General features: G+C 49.7%; 2 protein-coding genes across 2 annotated transcripts; one reads left to right on the top strand and one right to left on the bottom strand.

Annotated features, from left to right (window-relative positions):
- Nucleotides 1-236: 236 nt before the first annotated feature.
- BBLN (bublin coiled coil protein) lies at nt 237-3736 on the bottom strand. The gene is made up of 2 exons (XM_082068010.1): nt 3601-3736; nt 237-1305 (listed from the first exon to the last, which is right to left on the bottom strand). Exons 1-2 carry the CDS (start codon nt 3683-3685, stop codon nt 1112-1114), a joined length of 279 nt encoding a protein of 92 aa, XP_081924136.1. The 5' UTR covers nt 3686-3736; the 3' UTR covers nt 237-1111.
- A 1175-nt stretch (nt 3737-4911) lies between these two features.
- PTGES2 (prostaglandin E synthase 2) lies at nt 4912-10256 on the top strand. Its single transcript, XM_082067912.1, has 7 exons — nt 4912-5156; nt 6116-6310; nt 6941-6996; nt 7587-7739; nt 8262-8462; nt 8757-8874; nt 9468-10256. The coding sequence occupies exons 1-7, from the start codon at nt 4950-4952 to the stop codon at nt 9594-9596; spliced, it is 1059 nt and encodes a 352-aa protein (XP_081924038.1). The 5' UTR covers nt 4912-4949; the 3' UTR covers nt 9597-10256.
- The last annotated feature ends 809 nt before the right edge of the window (nt 10257-11065 follow it).

The raw sequence follows: 11065 nt of genomic DNA on the forward strand, positions 1-11065 counted from the left end.
GACTGACTTTCCTCTATTCTTTGTAGTTCCTCGTTTCCTTTCCAGGCAGAGGAAAGGTTTGTCTCTTGGGAGAGTGTGTACCTAATTCTGCTCCTCAGAACAGGATCCTTTCAAAGATGCGCACTCTTGGACAAGCACCGTGTCCTAAGCTGGGCAAGAATGCGCATCTTGGTCCTTTGTTAATATCACAAGGCTTAATACAGCCTGTTCTCTTAGTTTAATCTCTCAGGAACAGATTGTGTTTCAAACTGATTTTAATAAAACAGACTTCTTATAAATAACCACTTTAACTTTCCAAAAAACTCCTTTAACTCTACAGAAGTAGAACAAGAAGACTTGTTTCATAGTGCTGGTCCCAGGCCATCCTGACAAGATCACAAAGTTTCAGACTGGAATGCTCAAGCTTGTTCTCGTCAAAATGTACAAGCCTCTGGGCTTTGTAGAGCTAATGCTGTGAGGGGGACTAACCAGCCTGCTCTGCCACTCTCTAAAGCCTGATTCTTTAATGGCAGCTTAAGGGGTTAGGCAGCTTCCAATTATAAGTCAAAACCATACCCTTGGAAGGGGACAGAAGAGTCCAGTGATTGGGGACCATCTGCCACTATTTCTTACATCACCATTAACGTGAATAATGGGGAAACTGGAGTTCCAAGGCAGGAGCTGGCCTAGCGCTCCCCTCTCAAAATCTGTCAGCAGATGGTGACTGTCCCTTAGGGGCAAGCCTGGGGTCAGGACATCCCCCACCTACTGTGCTTTTTGAGGGCAAGTCAAGAGCCTTAACACTCCTTGCTTGGATTTAACAGTGTAAAAGAACAGAGATCATTTTTTCCGGGCCTGCTCACAAACAACCTGCACGGCATCAGGCTTCCTACAGCCAGCTTTAACCATGTGTCAGTGCCGGGCTCACGCTGGGGAGCAAAGAGAACCAGCTCTCTCACAGCCACCTGTGTGCTTCTGCACCTGCCACAGCTAACGAGAAACGTGTAGGTGAATGGCAGGACACAACCATAGGAAGGAACAGATAACGGGCACGAGGGACCTCTCGTATTCAAGTTTTACGTTATTTGTAAATGTTCCTGTAGCAATACGAACTGAGTTTGTGGCCAGCACGCTAGACAGGAGGCTGTGAGCCCTGCACATCGGATTCCGTGTGCTGCTGCTTGCTCTGCTGCTGGAACTCCAGGCGCGTCTGGCGGTTGGACTCCAGCAGTTCTCTCAAGCAGGCGTGTAGATGATCATTCTTCTCCTCCAGGTGATCCAAGCAGGAGTTGATCTGGTCCAGCATGGAGTTTATTGCTGCATATTCTAAAAGGAAGGGAAATTAGAGTTATTCTAACGTCAGTACATTGTCACTGCAGTCGGTGAAGGGAGCGAGAGCTCTTGCAAAACATTCCCACAGCATTTTGGCTGTGCCTCACCTGCGTGTGAAATGCAACTGGATCCTGCGTGTGTGTTCACCTGTCAAACAAGACCAATGAGAAGCTGCAGAACTGGTAACAAGACCTAAGACAAGGTACCTGTGGGCAATCCAAACCTGTTCTGCACACGTCTGGCCACCTTTGATCTCCTACAGAAAGAGCTGAGCCCAGGCTGTGTGTAGCGCACAGCCGTCCCCATTGTAAGGCTTCAAATAAACCCCAAGGGCTAGTCAGCCTTTTTAGCTGCCTTGGGGATCATCTTTCCTGATGAGGGCGCAGACGTTTTGGCAGCGTGCCGAAGCATTTACTACATTCTGTGAATTATCTGTGTAAGGCTCCTGGGCTGGGATGTGCTTCACAAAGCCTGGCTGGGGTCACGCTGTGGCAGGAACAGGGATGAGCCCGAAGGTGCTGGTAGTGGCACCGTTATTTCCAAAGCGAGAGAAGGGGTGGGCATTGAGTCTGTCCACAGGATTTTCATGCGCCATTAAGGCTTTGGGTACTTCAGATTAAAACCGAACAGTCCAGATAGTTGGTTTCCTGGGTACAGTTTATTATTCACAGCACTTGTTTCAAGTGCAGAAGCCTTGGCCTCGGTACATGGGCAATTCAGTGATGCATATTAACACTGTTAATTGGGTGACGATAGCTGTGCTGCCCTGATGAAATGCTTGCTTTTGGACTGCTCCAAGCAGTATTCACACAATCCTAAAGAATAACAAAAATAAACCAAACTGGGAAAACAGACAAGATAAACCTCTCCTGATAAGTTACTCAGGAACCCTGGGGGGTACAGGAGACCCCAGGCAGAGCCAGTCCCGTGTTCTTTAAGGGCTGAGCAGGTACTGAGAGGTGGGTATTGAGCTGGTGTTTGTGCGTGTCGTGGGCTGCAGGATGGGTGGGCCAGCCCACAGCTCAGCCCTGCGGCTGGGAATGATCTACCCGGCTCCTCTGAGCAGCTGTGGAGCGTCGGAGCCAAGCGTGACACACGCAGCGCCGGGCTGGAGCGGGGCTCGGAGCTGACAAACGCACAGGAGGACGTGGGAGGGTGAGGACGTGCTCTGCATCCCGGTCCTATGGGTAAGGCTTGAGTCACGCTGAAATCCCCCGGTCTCACAAGCCCAATTTTGCTCCTCTCGGCTGCTCCCCCTTTACACTTTTGCAGGCATCCCACACCCCCTGATGAAAATGCTGACCAGGAGTATGGCAATTGTGGTTTTTACTCCTCTGCATTCTTACAAGAACAGTTGCCAAAAATAAGGTTTCCAATTTGAGATCAAGGAAGTGATCAGCGTCAGCTCCACGAGACCAGGAAAGAGCTACAGAACTTTATGACCACCTACTGCACACGGAACCCCAGCTAATTACAGGAGGAGCAACTTAACATAGAGACCTGATGTAGATCAGATTTAGTGACTTTCTCTGTCACATCCACTGTGTCTCTTTGCTCTTTGAAAAGTCTGAAACACAAATCACTGTGATGATGCAAAACAGTGAATCCCCTTGGGGTGTTCCAGGGCAGAAACGATCCCGGCACAGCCACAACTACAAGATTCACCCATGCGGGTCACATCTGGAAACCGAACGGTGTTTTGGGAAACAGCACAACCCAGCTCTTCACCATTATCAAGAGAAGAGTAGCAAAGTGTTTACTCTTTGAAAGATTTCCAGTTTTACGAGTAACCTGTACATACACATCACAGCTCTGCCCTGGTCTCACTTCCTGCATCGGCTCCTTCTAACTGGACAGGACGGTATCAGAAATCACCCGGGTGCTGTAGAAATGCCCAAAAGTGGAACTTGCCAAGCGAATCGCATTAAATTCGTTTTTTCCACCCACGACTTCTCCCAGATCTGATCACATTATCTGCTCCGCAGTCTGAAAATCTTAACGTCCTCTTTCTCCTTGGTCACCCGCACCCCGTACACCAGCAAAAGCACAGAATATTCTTTTTACAACAGAAATAATAGGAAACCCCCGGGCAGCAGCACGCAGGAGCTCAGTGCCCCACGGCCGGGGGGGAATCACCGCCCCCGTGTGTCTGGACCGGCCCCGCTCGGTTTCCAAACGCGGGCACCGCTGCCAGCGCAGCCACAAAGCATCTGGGAACAGCTGCGCCCTGTCACCCGCAGCCCCCCGGCCAGACCGCCCCTCCCCGCCGGGCCGGGCCGCCCCGCGCACCTTCCTCCCCGAAACTGTCCCCGTCCCCGTCCTCGTCGCCGCTGCCGCCCGCCGGCACGTGCGGGTCCCCGTTGGGCCCCGACATCCCGCGGCCGCGAGTCGGAACCGGCCGGGCGGCGCGTCCGTGCGTCCGCGGAGGCCGCCAGCCAATGGGAAAGCTGCGCGCCGCGCGCGTCACGCGGGCCGACCGGCCGGCGCTGGGGTAAAGCTCGTGGTTAGCGCGCCGGGCGCGCGGCGGGCGGGCGGGCATCGCGAGTGGCGGCAGCTCCGCGCTGCCCTTTCTTGGGTCTTTTCCCCAAACGCGCTCCCGAAGCGAAGCGCTCTCCTTTGCCCTACGGTGTCCTCAGCCCCGCAAGGCCTCTCCATCCCCTGGGCTGTCCCAGCCACAGCGCGCACCGGCACAAGCGAGTGGATTTGGGCACGAAATGAAGTTTCCTCAGGGGCTGCCATGCGCACCCAGCGCTTCTTTCCCCAGACAGCTCACGATCCCCGGGACAGCGCCTCTGTCCCCACACCGCCCTGCGGGTGGAGGCCGCAGCAGCGAGGCTTTGCTGCTGAACTCTGAAATGCAGCCGTGTCCCCAGCCCTGCTTGTCCCCAGGTCACCTTCAAACCTTCTCCCACAAAGAACCAGCACAAGTCCCTTTGCCCTTCCTTGTCTTTGGCCCAGTGTCATTCAGACCTCACACACCCTGCGGAAATCTGCTGTCTGTTTTACTTTATCCCCGGGAGAGGTGTCATTGGGATGAAAATAATTTAGAGCGTTAATTCAAGCAGTGCTCCTGAGATAAACCTGGTTTAAGGACGCCGTTATTAAGTGGGTATTTGGGGCAAAAAGGAAATAAAAGGTGTCCTCATTTAACATCGCAGCCTGCTCGTCTTTCCCTGCAGTCACCCCGCTGCAGGCACTTGGCTCCATGTTGTGTGCCAAGTACAGAAACTGAACATTAGTGTAATTAATGCTTATAACCACACTTTAATGAGAAAGATGACGACTTTCAGTGTGAAGGTTTGCGCTTGCACTGCCGGTACACGCTGGGCAGAAGCAGCAGCCCCCACCGGGCAGGACGTGCTCTCAGATAACGTCTTTATTTACACTTTATGCTCTGGTGTCTTCTCAGCAAACCCGGATTTTATAATTGCTGTGAGAACACAGGGCCGCGCTCGCTGCGGCTCCCTGCAGCCAGCCAGGCTCGCCCTGCCCGCCTCGTGTGGGGTTCGACACCGCTGCAGTTTTCCCACCTCAGCGCGGCGCCGGTGCCGCCATTTCGGGGGCGGGGGACGCGCCGCGGGGCGGTCCCTTTAAGCACCCCCATCCCGTCAGGCGCCCGCCCGCGCCGTGCCGGGAAGATGGCGGCCGCCGGTCGGGCCTGGCGGGCCGCCGCGCTGCTGCCGGCATGGCGGCTGCGGGCTCCGGGCCGAGCCTACGGCGCCGCGGCAGGAGGGGGCGGCAGCGGCGGGGGCCGCCTGCTGCTGAGCGCTGCCTTCGCGCTGGGCGGCGGCGCCGGCCTCTACCTGGCGGCGCGGCACCGCCCGTGGGAGCACTCGGCCGCTGAGGTAACGCGCTGCCGGGCCCCGCTCGCCGCCTCCCGCCCTCCCGGCCGGTCCCCCGCGGCTCCTCCCGCCGCCATCCCCGCGGGGGGCACCGGGCACGTTCCCTTCCCGCACCCCGGGCCCTGGCGAGGCCGGGGCAGGGCAGGCAGGAGCCTCGGGGAGGGTGCGGGCGGTTTCTTCTCGCTCTGGGGACCAAGCGGGTGGTTTTGCTCCTAAAATCGTGCAGAGGCGGCCCCGGCAGCGCTCTGCGTGCGGAGCTGTGAGGAATGTCTGTCAGCGAGAGCTCGCTGGGATAGAGCAGCGCTTTCTGTTAGAGTTGGTGCTTTCTCCCAGCGCCCACGGAGGGTTGTGTAACCCAATAAATAGCAAATGAGAGACAAAGTGAGAGGACATTTGCTTTTTAAGGTGTGAGTGATGGTTGGCATGGCCTGTCGGGCCGCTGAGGTATCACAGTGCTGGGAAATGCCCCTCACCCGGTGTCTCCCTGCCCTGGCTCCCTTGTGCGCAGGTTGGTTAATCCCTGGAATATTAATTTAGGCAGACACATGCCTAAAATCAGCAGCAAACTGCTCTCCACACCCTGTGGCCTCAACATTGAGGGAGAGGAAATCGCATTTAAAAGGTTTTGATGGAAAGATGATTAAAATAACCTTGTGTTTTTCTTTAGTTTCAAATTTGTATGTAGAGGGGTAAGCTGCCTGGATTTAAAATCTTTTTCTGGCTGTGAGTAGGAGTTGCCAGCACATTAAATATGTTTAGAAAAAATGGTATTTGGTCCTAGTAGAAGGTGAATATTTGTGATGCCATTTGAAGAAAGCATCTGTTAGCCAAGATATTTTGATGATCAGATGTTGAAACTGAATGTCAATGACTGTGACTTCATGACAAAAATAAGGGTGGAAGGAAGGTAATATTTATACTTTTACTAGAAAATGGAAGCTTCTGATCTCTTCCTTCCCCAGCTGCCTGCAGGGAGCCTGCAGCTCACTCTCTACCAGTATAAAACGTGTCCTTTCTGCAGCAAAGTCCGAGCTTTTCTTGATTATCATGGACTGCCATATGAAATTGTGGAAGTGAACCCGATCATGAGGAAAGAGATCAAATTTTCTTCCTACAGAAAGGTGCCTATCCTGCTAGCCAATGCTGGAAGCCCTCTGGTAAGTCTTACTGTGTCAAAAGCTTGATTTCCCCACAAGCAGTGGTTTGGAGGCTCGTATCTGTGGTGTATCACATGCAGTAGAATCTTTAAATCGTCTTTTATTCTCTCAAGAATCTAAGGTTTGTTTCGTGCTTCATGGCTTCCTACGCCTTGGCCTTGCCAGAGTTTTTTGTTGCTTTTTCTTGTTTGTGTAGTGACCGTATAATCCGGTGGTTATCTACTTTGTATCAGCCCTTATGCAGGGGCTTATATCTTGTGGGAGAACAATGAGATCTTAATAATACTGGCAATTCAACTTGACTCTTTTTGTGTTAGTGTTGCTTTCTTCCTTTGCTGCCAAGAGCCTAAATCCAAAGCCCACTAGTATTGCCTGTGTGTCTGGCCCTCAGCTCCTCTGTTGTCAGAATGGGAGACAAATGTGAAACGATAGTATCAAACCGTCACAGAAGAGATCTGAATGTAGGGCTGTCTTTAGATATGCAGGGACTTCTGTGGAAATGCAAGGGAGGAAAAGGGACTGCAGGAAAAGGGACTGGGAGTCTCAGTGTGCAGGGGAAAGGGTTTGGAAGAATTTCCTTTTCAGTTTTACCCATCTCTTCTAAAAATTTGTTTTAATTCTGTTTTTCAGCAATTGAATGACTCTTCCGTGATCATCAGTGCAATAAAGACTTACCTCATTTCCAAGTAAGAAAATGGGATAATGGGAAGAACAGCTGAATGTGAATGGCCGTAGCAAACTAGAGACTGAGAAAACTCTCTTGGAGTCAGTTATAAGTGTCTTGCTGACCTTGGTCTCTGAAGCTCTGGGTGTTTGGCCCAGCAGACAGACCCTGTCTGTGATGCTGTGGGTGGTCCCTGTATACGTTGTGATGTGCCTGCAGTAAAGCAAAGCTTTAACCTTTCAGATTTACTTTTGCACCTGTGATATTCTCTTTGCACAAAACCTAATTAAATATGGACTAGCATTGGTGCTGGAACTAAGATTGCAATTAGCCAATTATAACGTCTAGAATGAAGTGAAATTGCTGTTAGGTCCATGCTACAAAGCACTTGAGAATGGCAGGAAGTTTTATGCCTGCAAGAACTTGTTCTGACACTAATAGTTATTTGCAAGTAACTGTTCCAGACTCTTTTCAAAATTTATCTCAAATAGAATTTGGAGCCTTGTGGACTTATTTTCAGTACAATACCTTTTAAAGTGTGTATCTTTTGATCTATCCTTTGATCTGCTTATTTTCGTAGTAGCCAGATCAGTGCTGTGTTTCTGTCCACAGGAGGAATACCTTGGAAGAGATCGTGTCCTTTTATCCTCCTATGAAAACTGTGACTGAGCAAGGCAAGGAGGTATTTGAGTATGGGAATAAATACTGGCTCATGCTGGATGAGAAGGAGACAAAGCGAATCTATCCTGTCAATGAAGTGAGAGTGTAAGTGCTCTGAAGTTTCTGGGCTCTTCAAGTAGGGTCACAGCCTCTTCAATATGTATTCAGGGATGATGTAGATAGAAAATCTTGCTGTGCTGGCAAATCTTGTCACATCCCCATAGCATTTAAAACCTCAGTAGTTAGAGTAATTTGCTGTGTTTCTTACATAATTCGAAACACAGTTCCCACCCTCATGGTCATGCCTTGCGTTGCCTCCAGTTTCCCTCTTGGCCTTTTGGTTGTGTCACAGGGGAACACAATGCAGTGATGTTTTCCCTTTCTGCTTCGGTTCTCATATGAGAAGAAGCTTGTGCTCTTAGTCTTAATTTTAGCCTGAGATTGGAGGAGCCTTGCCAAAGACCATGATCCTGAGTGCATTTCAGGGAGGTCGCCAGAGCACAAGGCTGGGCGGGAGTTTTTGACACATTTGTCCTTGGCAGAACCTCTGGCTAATGCCACCGTGATTCTGTCTGCCTTCTGTAGCCCTGAAGCCTGTCCCTCATTCACCCTTTTGAATGCTTGCAGGGAAGAAATGAAGTGGAGAAAATGGGCAGATGATTGGCTTGTTCACCTCATCTCCCCCAACGTGTACCGTACCCCCAGAGAAGCCTTGGCATCTTTTGATTACATTGTCCGTGAGGGAAAATTTGGCACCATGGAAGGTTTCTTCGCCAAGTACCTGGGGGCTGTTGCCATGTTCTTCATTAGCAAGAGGCTGAAGAAAAGGTTGGTACCACTGAGCAGCAAGTACACATGAAGAATAGCTCCTTAACCTCGTTAACTGTGAGCCCCAGATGTCAAAGGGCAGAACCTCAGTGTTTTAAACTAAACCATTTAATCCAGTGTAACAGCTGTACTACTTTAACTGGAAGTACTGAACCCCTCCACTCATTTATATTGAATCACTAACTGCCCCCTTCACTCTCAAATACCTTCCTAATTCCCAGGAAAAGTCAGCCCATAAGATTAGAGATGATAAAAGGTTCTTGTGTCTTCAAACTAGTTTTTCTCTTTATCCAGACATCACCTTCGAGATGATGTCCGAGAAGATTTGTATGAAGCAGTCAATGAGTGGGTAAAAGCTGTTGGAAAGCATCGACTGTTCATGGGAGGAAACCAGCCGAACCTTGCTGACTTGGTAAGAGGTTGATTCCTGCATTTATTGTTAAGTGTGTTACAAATTATCCACTTGCTCATCTATGTAAAACAGTTCATACAAATATAGGGAGAGAAAATGAGTTACATGAGATACGTTGTCAATGTCCTTTGTGCAGTTCCCACATGAAGGGGCGCTTACATTACACAGGACCATTATTTGTTGTTTTCCTCCAGATAAATGTTTCCTAAGATGGAACTTAAAATTCCCACCTGCGGGTGGATGTTACTGATCATGTGGAAGCAGGATGAAAGCAGGTTACAAGCCAGGACCACTGCACCAACAGTTCTTGGAATGCAAGGGAAGCATTTCACACTGGGATTTCATGCAAAGATGGGTTTAATTTTTGCCCCATAATTGCATGTAGATCCTGATCTTCCATCACTGTTTCCTCTTGGCGAAAAAATGTGCATATTCTTAATTACCTTTCTGCCATTCAGTCTTCCTTGCTAATCAGAGTGGTGGAATAGATGACAGGACAGGGAAAGAGCGTTACTGGCTGGGATGTTGAGACACTTGTTGGTACCCAGGCCATTCTCTTTCAGTGTTGTTCTGATCTATGTCCTCTGGCACAGGCCGTGTACGGGGTCCTCCGGGTCATGGAAGGGCTGGAAGCCTTTGACGACATGATGGTTCACACCAAGATTCAGCCGTGGTACCAGCGCATGGAAGAAGTCATTCAAAGAGCTGAAGCTGCGGTCTGACGCCAGCTGCGGCTGCCTTCCTGAAGTACTTGCATGGTAAAAACCTTCAGAAGGAATGGCATTGATATTTTTGGCGTTGGACTGGTCACAGCTAATGGACTGACATGCAGGTGCAGAGACTGTCCCATTTTGATTATCAAGTCTCGGTGAGCAGAAGGGGTCCAGCTGGGTGTGTTTGAACATGGTATTTGGAAGGATGGGGACAGGTAAAAGGAAGGGATGTTGGATGCTGCTGGAAAGGAGAAGCTCTGAAGAATGCAGTAAATAGGCTTCTTTTAGGCAAGAGCCATTCTCGGAGCATATCACTGTAAAAGCAAACCACTCCTGGCTAGTGAGTGTACCAGCCGTGTCAGATACGGTGTGTCTGAGCAGGTCTTGCTTCACGCTGTCTTCCGCTGCTCATCCACGTCATGTGAAGTGTTTTCCTGACTGAGACACTGGATACTAGTTTTTAAGTGACATTTTTTCCTGCAATAGAATACTGTAAGCCCAGTGCTGAGGGAACTGGGGAAATCCACAGTACTGGCAAAGGCGTCCTTCCAATGTCAGAAACAATGCTGCACTCGGCAGATTGTGTGCTTTTAACTCTTCCATGTAAACGGTCCTTTTGGTACTTGGTTCTGTACGGTCTGTGAGGATAAAGGCTTGCTTCTGCCTGTGCGCCTTGTGAGATCTGAGTTCTTACCTCACCTGTTAATGCTCAGAAGCACTCCCTGCACAGAAATCACGCATGCAAATCAGTTGAGTGAAAGATTTCTCGCCTGAAATCTCTTTGGAATATCCCTATCAATTTGGTTTGGTTTTCAAAAAAGAAGGGTTAAGAGCAATCTAATTGCCTGGGGGAATCTCTAGATGTTTTTGCCATGCAAGAATAACAGAGGGTTTGCTGTTGTAGCAATCACATTAGGAGTTATCTCTGCAGGTAGCATTATGCAATACAAAGTCTCCTGAGCTGTGCTGGGTAGAACTTGACATTTGTTGTCGTGAGGATGATGCAGGTTTGAAAGGGAGCGATCCTCTGTGCAGCCCCAGGCTTAAATGTCCTTACTGTCAACTTGGAAAGTTCTATTTCCTCAGAAGGGAGGGCAGGTTTTGGGGAACCTGGATTGTTGAGATATTTCAGGTGCAGCTGAGGTAGTTCTTTTGGGAGGGGGAAGCAAGGGGGGGTTATTTGATATAACAACAAAGACTGTGATAGAGTGGTTGTTTTTTTCTAAATGTAACACTAGGTATAACTTGAATTATGATTTGACATAGAGGAGAGAAGGAAGATGTGGATAGTGAAAACAGCTGGTCTGTGACTTGCTGCATGTTAAAGCTGTCCTGTACTGAAACTTGTGTTCCACAGTATCAAAATAATGCTCGAGCACATTGGTCATACATAGGCAGGAGCTTGAAGAAACCCTTTATGATAACTCAAAATATCCATCTGTGTAAACGTGAGATAGAAGAAAAGTGTTTTGCAGCAT

This window comes from Streptopelia decaocto (genome assembly GCF_964273445.1).
Source record: "Streptopelia decaocto genome assembly, chromosome: 17".
Lineage (NCBI taxonomy): Eukaryota > Metazoa > Chordata > Aves > Columbiformes > Columbidae > Streptopelia > Streptopelia decaocto.

Excerpts from the sequence above, each read along its gene's own strand:
- BBLN (XM_082068010.1), bottom strand. The coding sequence starts at position 3,685 with ATGTCGGGGCCCAACGGGGACCCGCACGTGCCGGCGGGCGGCAGCGGC. Across the intron at positions 1,306-3,600 it reads GGACAGTTTCGGGGAGGAAG|AATATGCAGCAATAAACTCC; the intron begins GTGCGCGGGGCG and ends CCTTCCTTTTAG.
- PTGES2 (XM_082067912.1), top strand. The coding sequence starts at position 4,950 with ATGGCGGCCGCCGGTCGGGCCTGGCGGGCCGCCGCGCTGCTGCCGGCA. Across the intron at positions 5,157-6,115 it reads GGGAGCACTCGGCCGCTGAG|CTGCCTGCAGGGAGCCTGCA; the intron begins GTAACGCGCTGC and ends TTCCTTCCCCAG. Across the intron at positions 6,311-6,940 it reads CCAATGCTGGAAGCCCTCTG|CAATTGAATGACTCTTCCGT; the intron begins GTAAGTCTTACT and ends TCTGTTTTTCAG.